The sequence below is a fragment of the Parasteatoda tepidariorum genome, chromosome 7 (genome assembly GCF_043381705.1).
Source record: "Parasteatoda tepidariorum isolate YZ-2023 chromosome 7, CAS_Ptep_4.0, whole genome shotgun sequence".
Classification (NCBI taxonomy): Eukaryota; Metazoa; Arthropoda; class Arachnida; order Araneae; family Theridiidae; genus Parasteatoda; species Parasteatoda tepidariorum.
This window is the reverse complement of record NC_092210.1, coordinates 42,907,427-42,921,192: the sequence shown is the minus strand read 5'-3', so window position 1 is coordinate 42,921,192 and position 13,766 is coordinate 42,907,427. Positions and strand designations below refer to the sequence as shown.

At 27.5% G+C, this 13,766-nt stretch overlaps 1 protein-coding gene across 1 annotated transcript in view; it reads left to right on the top strand.

Annotated features, from left to right (window-relative positions):
- The first annotated feature begins 350 nt into the window (after positions 1 to 350).
- LOC107455881 (microtubule-associated protein futsch) overlaps positions 351 to 13,766 on the top strand; it is an 83,488-nt gene continuing 70,072 nt past the window's right edge. The window contains exon 1 of the mRNA XM_071183344.1: positions 351 to 607. Coding sequence (XP_071039445.1) covers positions 508 to 607 — 100 coding nt within the window. The 5' untranslated portion in view covers positions 351 to 507. The remainder of the gene's footprint in view (positions 608 to 13,766) is intronic.

Below are 13,766 nucleotides of genomic sequence, written 5' to 3'. Positions count from 1 at the left end.
TATATCAGCATCTGTGTTAGAATTTAAAACATGAAAACATCCCTCCTGCAGTGAAAAATTTGAAACCAGCTCATTCGCTGTCAACATTAAGAAAGTTGAAGAGATTTCCAATTATAATTTGAGAAACCGAGAAGAAAAGGAGATAGAAAAAAAAATCTCCGACCACGTGTTTGGTTTTTCTCCGCATTACAGCTGATGGAATTGCCTCATCTATTGATCATCCCGGCGTCGGTCGAGACGAAGGGGGTATAGGTCTTCTTCCTAAAAATATATATATATTTCCTCCATTGTTTTTATTGCCGCCACTGCCGCTTGTCCGCCACTGCCGCCTGCGTGCAGCAGTGCCCGTCACATGATCCAGTGACGTCACTGCGGTGCCGAAGCATCTGGCCGTTGCAGCAACGGTGTTCCGACACTGTAGCATTCGCCAGTGCTATGTTCTGAGCTCCGTACCGCCCCGGTGGTACTTCTCCTAGCGATAAACTTTCTTCTCCGGCCGCCCTAAGCATGGCGACCGGTGCCCCTCCGGGCTGTTACCTCCTTCTTGTTCTGGCGCAGCCTTGCGCCGAAGAGCATAAGGAGCATATTTTAAGAAAAGTGGAAGAAGGTGAGTTTTTTGTTAACTTTTGCGCCCTTCATAGTTTTGCCCTTGTCCGGCAACCCCCGCCCTATTGTGAGCCATATGTAAAATTTAATGACACCGTCTGACTGCGGAATTATTTGCGGGCCATTTTACGCAAACGCCCGGCGGTCAACCTTAAGTCTCAATTTCATAAAATTAAACTTTAATGCTTGTTTATTAATTTTTATTCAATTCCTTCGAATAAATTATTTCTATTGCATTTTGTGTGCGACAGTTTATTTATGTACTGCTTTTCATTAAAAAAAATTATCAGTAATATGTAAGTTTATATGTAAGTTTTTAAAATATAAATTATTGAAAAATAATTAAAATTAGTTTTTTGATTCTAAAAAAAAATCAATCAAAATTAGTTTAGTGAAAAATAATAAATTTTTTTGAAAGTTTTAAATGTATAACTAGGCTCAGTATCAATTTTCATGCTATCAAAATCTAAGTCAAAAATAACAACTGTGATAATTTTTCTTCCTTTTGTAAAAATATTAAATGCAAAAAACATCCATTCATCGTTCATCCATAAGTGTATTAGTTCATATCTCTTTCTTTCTTGTTATTATTATCAAAGAATCTCCCAATAGTATTTAAATCATGAATACTATTGAGTTTTGAGATATAAATGATATTTTATAAATACTAACGAGTTTGTGTTTTTGCATTTCATTGAGTTTGTTTAGTTTTTCATTATTAAGAACAGCGAAGTTTTTTTTTCGCTCAGGAAATAGTTTTAAAAGAAATAAATTTCATCAAAAAGAAGTAAAACAAACAAGCGGTAAAATACGAAAGATAATTTCCAAAAAAAAAAAAAATAGCAATGAACACTTATAAGTGCATTAGTTATTCTTTTATTTTATTAACATTTTCTTATATTGCACTTTATTTTAAACTCGATAATTAGTTATGAGTTGAACGACGAAAAAACTTCCACAAAAAATGAGTGAATTCTCAAAATTTTAATGCATTTTTGCGCAGACAACAAAACTAAAGCATCTTTATAGTGACAAAGTGTACAATTTATGACACTACAGCTTTATTGACAGATAAATATTTTAACTGTGTGTAAATGAATCATCAACAAATTTCCACCATTTATATTTCACTTTCTGCAGCAATTTAAATTTTAAGTTTAAATAAATTAATTCAAGCATACTTCCAACTACTCTGTACCCATACCCATTAAACATCTATACTACCCCATATCCATACTCCCAAGTACTAAATATTCATTAAATTCCATTAAAGTGGGTATTTAGTACTTACACTAAAGCGTGTATCAAGTATTTCTACTCTAAACTATTGTATATATAATCTGTATAAATACCAATAATAATTTTTCAATAATTTAAATCATACACAAAAGTACTACAGTACTGCAATGCATCATGATAATAAGAAAATCACGCAATATTTATCTTTGTATCGGAGCTTTGTAAAAAGCAATATTATTTTGATGTCAATTACATATTTGTGATGAAAAGTATATTTTGAAAAACAACCTCCATTTATTTTAATAATAGTTTTTATTTTTTCCAAGTGCCTATGAATGCTCCATTCGTTCTTTTTTTTCGAGCAGAAATTTTTTTTTTATCTAGCGGACTACTACTTCATTTTCGATGGAGGTTTAGAGTGGGTTTTTTAATTGTCTCATTCCAAAACAACTATGATATCGAAACTTATTTTATCTCAAATTTTATCTTTAAAATGTTAAAGCTATTCAGAACAAATTAAATACTGTGAATGAATTTAGCGTGAAAATCGAAATATCGGTAAATCGAATCAGTTGCAACTCATTTTGAAACTATGTTGATGACAACGGTGATATTTAACTGCCAACCGTCACGAAACTTGATCATTGGAAAGGGGAAAATGATGTCTTTGCCAGCGATAATGAAAGGAAATAAAAATTCTGAGCACCAAGATTTATTTCTTATCGTCTGTTACCTTGACAACAACTCGATACTCAATACTCTCGAATTCAAGTGCATCTTCTTGAATATCTTAAATGCTTCAAATTAAAAAGGATATTTAACTTAAAAACCTTTTCCCAATAAATTTGAAATAAGGTTATTTTACTTAATAGAATTTCTTCATTGACTTTTGAGAAAATTTTTCAAATGTAAAAAAGCATGAAAATTTTTATTGATTTTTAAAATAAATTTCGAAAATGCTTTTGAATCAAGAAGTTAATCTGCGTTTTTAAAATTATGCTTTATTGAAATTACGATTAAGGTGACAAAAACTATTATTATCAAAAATATAGATTTGTACCATTGCAATGTATGAAACCAATGGATAAAATATGACACAAAGAAAATCTTAAAGAATGCTCAAACTAAGTAAAATTATTTTTTTTTAATAGTTACGCTTTTAGTTTTTTTTTCTAAATAAAGTATAACGGCCTCATTAAAGATACAAAGATGTAAACATTGATTTTAAATACCATAACGTATTTTAAAGGTCTCATATTACCTTCCATTTCTAAATCAATACTCATTACGAAATAACTTTTTTTCCACTTTAAATGATTTGAGTTTTTTATTCAAGAGGTTTAGGTATTTTTAACTCATATCAGATGGTTAAAAGTGATTTAAAAAAAGCAACTGAGTTTTAAATCTTTTTTAATTTTTTATTATTTTTTTCGTAATACTTTCTAGACTTTTCTAAAGAAGGATGATCTAAAAATGAAAAATATATTAATCCAGCAATACGATATAATTTAAGATCCATAAATTTGTTTTGAAATAAATAATAATTTACTTTTTATGAAAGCAAAATATAATGAAAGTCATAGGAACAGATATTGTTTCAGTATTGCCACAAGTACAATTAACAAAAGTGAGGTACAAAATATTTTAGCCCTGATGTTCTGTCTGCTTGAGCAGTGGTTCCAAAATGGGGTCCCGCGGAACCCTGCGGTTCCCTGAGTTAGTAGTTTTTATAACTAGTGATGAGTTCAGAAACCTCAGATTAAAATTATAATAAACCTATAATTCGTTATTTATTTAATATTTCTGTTGCCTTTAAGAAAAAACTTCAAGTAAGATGCCAATAAAATAGAAATGGCATTTTTGAAAAAAAATATTTCGAATAATATATTGAACAAATTAGATTATATTGAATAAAAGCTTCTCAAATCGATATAAAATAATTAAATTTTTAATAACGAAACATACTTCCTTATTAACCATTTTTAACATTTATAGCAGTTTTTTGTTAAGATTTCATTTCAAGGGAAACCACAATTTGACTTATTTTATTCATTTCCGGCTTCTGTATGTGCACCGAAAACAAATTCATAACTATACTATATGTAGCATAAGGACTGTGTTTATTCGCTAGTTCATATAAATTCCACTACACAAGAAGGATAACCAGAATCTTATAACAGCATTATTTTATTTTCAGCTATCTCTTCACTTGTTACACAAAAACTCTCACTTAGGTACACTGCCTGCTCATTACACGAATTATTTTCTCTCTAGGGGGAGCTACAATCTCTTTAACACTGAACAGACTGCAAATTTAACAGTCGGACATAAAACTTCATTTAATATTACTTCATTTAATAATAAAACAATGAATAATCCTCATTCCCCTAAATATATATTTAAAAAATAGTCCTTATTTAAGTTATAAAGTTCACAATTACTTTAATAAACTTTATTTATAAAATCGGATTTTGGCAAAAGAAGGTTTATTATTTAGGATACCGTAGCCGTAAAAAATCGGGAAGTGCTGTACTATGGTGCCGAAACTATTGTTAATCATAACCAAGTGTTATTTTTTGTGCTTTAATGCCCTGTCTTAAAATTATTACGAAAAAATTATTTTCGAAAAACTTAAGTAGTGGCCGAACTTTTAAACAAATTAATTTTTGATAATATCGATGTAAAATAAGTAATGGAAAAGTGCTTTTTGACGTAAGTGTATCAGTGTTTCTCATTAAAGTATAATATTATTAACAAGATAACAGATTACATTGCGGATAACAAACATAAGAATGTTTTTAAATTTTTCTACATATTAAGTGACTTTTAATTTTCTGCGTTCATTGCTAATACTAGCACATTTATTTTGATAAAATATGAATATTTTTATTTTACGTCTGAAAGTAATCTAGCAATAATTTTATTTAAACTAAAATAATTTAGCAAAATACATGGACTGATCACACATCAATCAATAAATAATGTACGCCTTAATATGAAAAGCGTACAATTTTCTTAAAGGACGAATTTTTAAAAGATTTTAACTATAACTTATAAAACTATGACATTTAATGCACATAAAGACAAATACAAACAAAATAAGCAGAATATCTAGGATGATCAAATATTATTCAATAGAAAATATACATCTAAGTATAAAAAGGGTACAATTTTTATAAAGGACGAACTTTTTAAAGATTTTAACTGTGACTTGTAAATCTACGGAATTAAATGAAAATAAAGTCAAATACAAGCAAAATAAGCAGAATATATAGTCAGCTCAAATATTATTCAATAGAAAATGTACACCTAAGTATAAAAAGCGTACTATTTTCCTAAAAGACGAACTTTTTAAAATTTTTAACTGTAACTTATAAAACTATGACATTAAATGCACATTAAGGAAATCTAATATTATATATCCCGTGGTTACCTCATCAGCGAAGATAACTTGAATACTTAGCGGTGAACCAATGTAAGATAAATGAAGGCATAGGGCTATCTGATTAATATCGTCTTAGTGATCGTGACAGAGAGATTAAAGACAATGATAATGCTGAAATGAGGTGAACCGGGTTCGAATCCCAGCAAAGACTAATCGATACGAATCTGTATACGGCTTGCATCGACCACAGTGCTGACGTGAAATTATCCTCAGTGGTAGACGGATCATGGTTTAGAGTCCCTTTGTAGTCAGGCTAACCGCGGTAGGTTATGGGGGTTAGTTCCATCAGAAAGTCCTCCACGAAGGCAAATTTTTACTAATTCTTGATCCAGGAGTTCCCTTGTCTTTTGGATTGGGTTAAAAATTACAAGTCTGCAGAGTTGGACAGAAGTAGTCGTAGACCCAAAAATTGGTTCGGCTGTTTAACTACGATTATAAAATAAAATGAAATAAAAATGATAATGATGAAAACATTTGTGAAAGCGTGTCTACTTGAAAAAAATAGGAGAGATGGATTTGAAAAAATATTATATAAAAGAGTGATTCTATATAATATTTGTTGAGTAAGTTATATGTCTAGAATTAAATGAGATAATGATTGGAACTTTGGTGCTGCAATAATTGTTAAAAATAAAAGTTGACTCTTTGTTAATGTAAAAACGATTGGCAAACTTTCGTTTTATATTTTAAATTACATACTTTTTATGATTGTATTCACACAAATACATTTGTTTTTCTTAAAAATCTATTATTGGAATAATTTAACATTGGAGTTTTATGAATTTATTTTTCTTGTTTAATTATCATGTTTATCAATGCTTTCAGATAAACTGAGAAAATATTCTCATAATTGTCAAAATTTCACAACAGGATGCGTAGTTTTTGAAAAACAAATAGTTACTCAGTTTAATGAAATATATTGTAAGAAATAATTTTTGATAAAGAGACCTTTCTTTCAAAAATATAAATTTTAAATTTGATAGGATTTTTCTATTGTGCGTTAATATATTAAATACATTTAGTATAAAATAAGTTAAAAATCAAATAACAAGTTAATAGTTAGCTCGTCTCAAACAAGATGGTTAATTGCATGTAAATATATTCAAGATTTTTACATAGCAATTTTTTTATTCTAATTGAAATGTAATGCAAATTATGATATTAAAAAGTATTTAAACAAATTCTGTTAAATTCTATTACATTCAATTACTATTAATTGCGATTGTTGATTCTTTAGTATTTGTGTGAAACTCCGTATTTTATTGTTATTATACACATTATTTTAATCCATTAAATCTTATTTTCGTTCAGATTTTCTCATAAATTCTGAGTATCTCTCGCACTCAATTGTTATGACACCAATTATTTGGAGATTATTCTGATAGGATTTTGAATAATAAAACTCTAAACGCTGTTAAATAATTTTAACCAGGATATCCATAACCCTACGTTTTCATTTGAATGTAATAATCATTTTATTCCTTTCCTGAAAGCGCAGTTTTCAAAATATTAACAGAGTTTTATTTACGAAAAAAACATTTTTTTACAAAATTATATATCGTTAAATTTATTCATTTCATTTTCGTATTGTGTTTCAAAAATAAATATCCTTCTCATATTGATAAAATGAAGGAGCAAGAAAACAGAACAAGTTTTTTTGTACCTTTAGCTATGCTATAACATTATCTTCCAGAGTAAATGTTGAAGCTTTATAAATTATTTGTTAAAATATTAAAAGAGCAACAAGCTGCTTTAACTCAATTACTGATATTTCAAGTAATGAAAGATTTGGCTACTCAGCCGCGCAAAATAAATTGAAGAGATATTGATTTCATCATCATTAAAGAGAAGAAGGTCACCCTCAATGTCTGCCTTATTTTCTTCCCTGTATTCATAATGTACAGTGCGTCAAAAAAGGGAAAAAAACAGGACCACTCTATGACTTTTGATCTAATTATCGGATCTTCACGTTCTAAGACTCAAACTTATGGGTTTGAGGGAGTCACCTCAAATATGCTAATAGGGCAGACGATGTTTTAAGTTACGAAGTCAGACAAAAAAAACGTACTTTCTCGGAATTAACATATCTTTCTTTCCACGGATTCGAATTTTTAACCTCCAAAATACAGAGGGTAGCCGCAATCTGAGAAATATGATCCCCATAATTTGGTCAGGAAAGCGATCCAAAGTATGGAACCTATATTATTAATTTTACTTTTTGCGTATTTCGCCATATCTCAAGAACTTTTTAAGCAAATTGAAACATTTTAGCACAAAATTATTAAATTCTAAGGATTTCAAACTATTAGCCTGTAAATTAGCCAAACATCGAAAGTATACTTTTAATTATTACAACTCTAAGAAGTTTCTTACTAATGCATCTTCAAATCGTAAATTGATTTTTGTTCCAGATTGTTTTAACATTTGTAAATAAAACTTTAAAGCACATAAGCAAACTAATTTATAAATGTCAGTTAAATATAAATAGTGTTTCCAAAATTATATTTCACAACTGCATTTATATTAATTTAGATCAAAATAATTTTATTAAAGTATATTTTACAGAATTGATTCAGTTACTGTTAAATGAATACAAATTTATTTTATCTTTATGAAAAACTGTTGAAATAGAACTTAAAAGAAATCAGCACTGCAATTAGCACAATTCTTTTTAACTCTTTTAATTATGTGAGTCATAGTAAACGAGGAAAATACAGACAACAACAGAGAAAGCCGTAAATGTGAATATACAATGCAATATGAAAATTGATTTAACGGAACGTGATTCAAAATGGAGTTTTAGTTTTCGAACAATACATTGAAGGTATATCTACATAACCTTGAGTTTCTTTCCTATTGTTATTCTAAGAAATACGTTCGAATGAAAAATTGAGATTTATTTGTGATGTTTGGACTACAAAATTTTATTACAGATAAATTGTAAAGAATGCAATTAGAGAAATATTCGAATCAATAATATATATTTTCTGCTTAATTTTGTTCACTAAATATATAAATATATTGCGCAAGATAAACTATAGAAAATGCTCTTTTGTATTTTAAACTAAATGTCGTTTCCAAATATCATTCTAAATGTCCTTATAATTTTAACAAGTAAGAATTTTTTTAGGAGCTTTAATTGTTATTTTGTTTCTAGTTTTCAAATTCAACAACACTTAAATTTATTATTTTAAAGGTATTTGTTTTGATTTTAGGAGATTTTTCTGTGTAATCAAAAATAAGAATACTTTTAATAACATTTATTGCCATTTTATTATTATTTAACATTTATTATTAACTTTCTAAAATTTTAAATTTTTTGTATTTCTGTATTATTTTGATCTGACTTAAAGATTACTGAACATCTAAAAATGAAATAAATACACTCCAAAATCTTTTTTTATTACAAAAATTAATTTTTAAATTAAATAAAATGTTATAAAATGTAAATATAAAGTATTAAATTAAAAGGTGAATGTGTAAGTACGAGTAGGTGTGCAAAATACATTGTATGCTAAGTATTTGCACATAAAGTGGTAAATGTATTATAATTTTTACAATATGGATTCTAAAGAAAAAATAAAATCGAAATACGGAGTTTTATGGTTTATTTTTTTAGACACGCGTTGCATTAATGGCCACGTTTTCATAACATTAAAGGTCCAAAAAATTTATGCTTACATATTTAGCATTAAATATTCAAATTTAATGTTACTATGTTGAAACAACTAAGCTTATTAAATTGTTTTACTTATATTACAGTGCTCAGTAACATGTTATTCTCATACTTTAAACACTGTTAGTACGTTTAGTAATTATTATATTTTTATATTATTATATTATGTTATCACTATATTGTGTTATCATTATATTATGTAACCATTATATAATGTTATCATTATATTATGTTATCATTATATTTTCCACCAGAGCTTTTTTTCATAGTTTACGCATTTTAAGCTGAAAAGTTTAAAATTCCATTTTAAACTGTTTTTTTATTGTTATAAAAACTACAATTTTTCTTTTTGCCTTCAAAATTAATTAAAAACACAAATGGTTTTACTCATTTGTATGCAATGCATTTCCTAATCTCGCTTATAACAATGTATCTAATTAACTTTAGACAGTAATGGTTTTTTCAAGGACATGAGTCAAAATTAGTTTTATTGCACTTAGTTTATGTGTAATTGTAAACCAAAAATAAAAAAAACTTGTCATTAAATGAAATACACATAATTAAAGTCTCTATCTTCTTGAAAACTGGGAAAATAACACAAAACGGAAACTTTACTGTTATTTTTTGAAACTAATACGGTAATGAAAATGATGAAATTAATTGACCAGAAGATTTGAGAAAGTAAATCCTTTTAATGGTATTATTAAATCCTCTTCGTCGTCCTAAATTTTTATTATCTTTAACTAGAGTTCATAAATAATCATATTAGTAGTTCAATTAAGCAAAATAAATAAATGATACATTTTAAACGTTTATCCGAACATTTTTCGAAATTACAGTAAACATGAAATTTTATTGCGTATTCAGCTTTTAAAATTTATTATAAACATTAAACAATTCATAAAATCATCAATTTCGAAACAATAAATAACAGATGCCTATACAAATTACTTCATTTCCACAGCATAGAAAATAAGTTAATCGAAGCAAAACAATTGAAATTCTCTTTACTAATAAACATTATTAGATAAACCAACGGTTTCTTATAATAGATGGGAAAATTATCTAATTGCAAGTTATTTATTTAAAACTGAACCGTTATAAAAACATCTATTAATTTTCCTGGTCTAAATGAAATATAATTATTCTATTATTGTGCACTCGAACTCAACTAACAGACAACCAGACTCAATTAAATTCTTTTGCTTTAACACTCATATAATTACTTGAGTAATTTATTATTTAATTTCTGTAATAAAAATTATTTAATTACTGTCATTTAGTGTAATTAGAGTTATGTTTGGCATTTATTGTTATTTTAAAAAGTTCTTTTTATCATTTCAACTGCCTGCGAATTGATTTAGTTAATGGATTCTGATAGTGATTCAAGTCTTCTATGAAAGGGACGAATGTCAAAAGCGCAAAATTACGATACATTATTTTAACCAAGTGCCCTTAAAAGTTCTGATATTTAACTAATTTATTTATTTTAAAAAAAGCATTCCTACAGCAGTGTGCTGGGGCCAGGAATACATGGATTTGAAGGCCTCATAACTTCGTGACCAATGGCATGATAATGAATATGTGGTTTGAATTGCGCATAGGCTGCCTTTACTTTCCAGCCAAGCTGGAACTTATCTATCAGAAACTGATTTTGTTTAAAATATTATTTTATTTTTAGCATTGATCACACTTTAAATTTCATATTTATAATGTTTCATTTCTTTAATACACTTTAGTTGACAAAAATTTGCGGAAAAATTGAAAATTGCTTGAAAATTTACTCGGCTGAAATTTCTTCCTTTTCCCGTTTTGATTTATAAACCAACAAAACTTTCAGGATTCACAATTGATCTCTGGTAAAATATTTCTAACTCTCTTAATTTATTTGTATTGTAAGTAGATAATCTTTCTACATGCTGTGTTATCAGAAACAGTCTAATCTCATAAAAAATATTATAAATCAGTTATACAGTTTCATAAAGTAAATTAAGATTTTGTTGAGCATTTTTTAGCTTGCGCGTCAAACCTAGTTTTGTACCATGGTCCTAATGTATGATGATGTGATTTGTAACATGGTCCTAATGAATGTGGAATCGAATGTCCTAATGTCGGTCACTGAGCAGTATCATAGGCGCATGGATCTGGAAAAAATGTCCTTTTCCTTCAGATCAATGTCAAAAGTGTGGAAATGGTCTCACGAATAAGTGGTAATGCCGTCTATTCATGGGATTCTGAGCTAAACTGCACTTTCACCTTAGCGGTGCTCTCTTGCAAACGAAGGGTGCTCCTTCCTAACTTAATTCACAAGTCTCATGGCTGTCAAGCTCGACTTGTCCCCGTGTCATAAGAAACAAAATAAATTTTGATTTAAACCTTTACTCGGATTAGCGTAGATTTATCAGTTATGACTTCAATTTACCAAAGTATACTAACAAAGCAAATATATCAATCAGAGAATAGCAATTTATTTAATAATAAATAAATAATAATATAATTATATAATAAATAAAACAAATTAATTTAATTTAATAAAAATCAATGAAATCGAGAATAAAATTCCTTACTACATTAAGATTTGATTATATAATACGACAATATTTTTGAATACATAAATTAATTCCTTTTAAAATTTTTACGAGTTTTGAGTATGTAGTAATTGAATAAGCATCTACAACTTTATGTTGATACAGAAAGTAAAAATTTTATAAAAATAAATTTTCGAACACAATATTTTTGAAAAGGAATCATATTTATTTCTTAATCACAAAATGCAGCATAAAGCATAAAATTAAAAACTTAATTGATGTGGTTTAGCTGTAAGTATTTTATTAGCAGTAATTAATGATTTTTTTGGAAAGAAAATTTAAATTATAGCTTTCAAAAAGGAAAAAAAGAGAATGATATTTTTATCGAAATAATTTTTAAAACTAAATGTAACTAATGAATGACATCGTGACTCATACAATTACATGGAGATATATTCTTAATTAATACAAATTATGCCAACATCGGTCTCAAAGGTGTCGAAGTATGTTCCCATTACATATGTCTTGTGACGATAGCACGCAGCAAGTGACAGACGTTTATAGGAATACGTCATAAACGTAGTATTGTTATTCAACGCCATTTTCTGACTCACCGAGTATCTAAATCATTTTAATATCGTCGTCTGTCATAACCTCGTTTTTATATACTGCCGCGCTTTTGTCAAGATATCTTTCTTTATTTGTGTCTGGAACAACTTAGACGGTTCTAGGAATACTAGATATGTGCTACGCTTCTTTCTTCATTGTATTTTATTTTCTGTTTGAATAGTCTGCTTGTTTCATTTACCCAAAAGAAAGTTAGGTTGTTATGTTTATATTTTATAGAAGTATATCAGTGATTAAAAGAATGTGTTGATTAAGTATCATTTACTTTTCAAAAATTGATTTTTCCTTATATTTAAATTTTTTTTAATTCTAAAATACTTATTCCATTATTTAAAATAATGTCATTAAAACTTTTTTATTTTTTTGGAAGCACAGAAAGAATTAAAGAAACAAATAATGATGTTACTATATTAAATTTCGAAAACATTAAGAATCAAAACTAGAAAAAAGTATTTTTAGAATTAAAAATTACACTGTGGAACAATTTTTTTTCTCAGTTGCATGAGACTTTTTAACACATCTTGGGTATTTTCACGCTGTTGATTTCAAATCTGCAATCGGCTTCCCTCTCCAAACAGTTTTTCAATGACATTTTTAGTTTATTTGTTGTCGAAATGTACAGGTTCAAAAAAGCTATATATAACAGGAGGTCTTATAAATGTTGCGAAACACTTCTGCGTGAGTTAGGACGCATAATTAGGATAAAAAACTGAATAGAAACCCATGCTTGGAAGTATCATCATTCGCTCATAGGGGTACTTCCCAATTATAAACTGTTTCTTCGTGTGCTTCTATACTAGTCACTCTAGAGAAGTTGTGCAATTTTAATCCTGATAATGTGTACTAACTCCTCTAGAAGTTTGTCGCAACATTTATGCGACTCTCTGTTATATATATCGTCTTTAAACTTGTACATTTCGACAAAAAATTGACTGAAAATGTCACTTTTTACAAAAAATTGTGTCCTTAGAACTAATTTTAGACATAAAATTCTACACCCGAGTTAGGCAAGATTGAGTATTTGCTTACATGTAACAAAAAATTTGCTCTCCAATGTTATTCTCATTAGAATTAGTTTTATTTTTACAGTTTAATTTAGATGAGCTAACATTTCATTCTTACATTGTGTTCAAACTAAGCACCTATAAAAATAACGCTTTCCAGAAAATTACTAAGTTAGTTCTTCTAAAATGTATTTGAAAGACCAACTTCAAAAATGTCTCCAAGGTTTAATAGGAATAAACTAAATAAGAATAATTTTAATTAAAGTATTATGTGTACAAAAAATTTTACGAATCTGTTACATTAAAAAAAATATTCAATGCTACATAGTTCTTATTTTTAGAACAAAATCTTTTTATAAACAATATACCTTTTAACAAACTGTTGTTATAAATGCAAAAGCAATCTTATCAATTAAAATTTATTTATAAAAATTATGAAAAAAGGCGCCATAAAAATTTTATAAAGGCTGCTGAAATCAATGTCGTTCGAATAAAAAAATCATATTATTGATTAAGTATATTATAACAAAAATATATTTAAAAAATAACAGATTTCTAAAACTTTTCCTACAGAAATTTACTGTAAAATTCTATATTTTGAGGCAAAAAATATGAGTTAACACTATAAAAAAAAACATTTC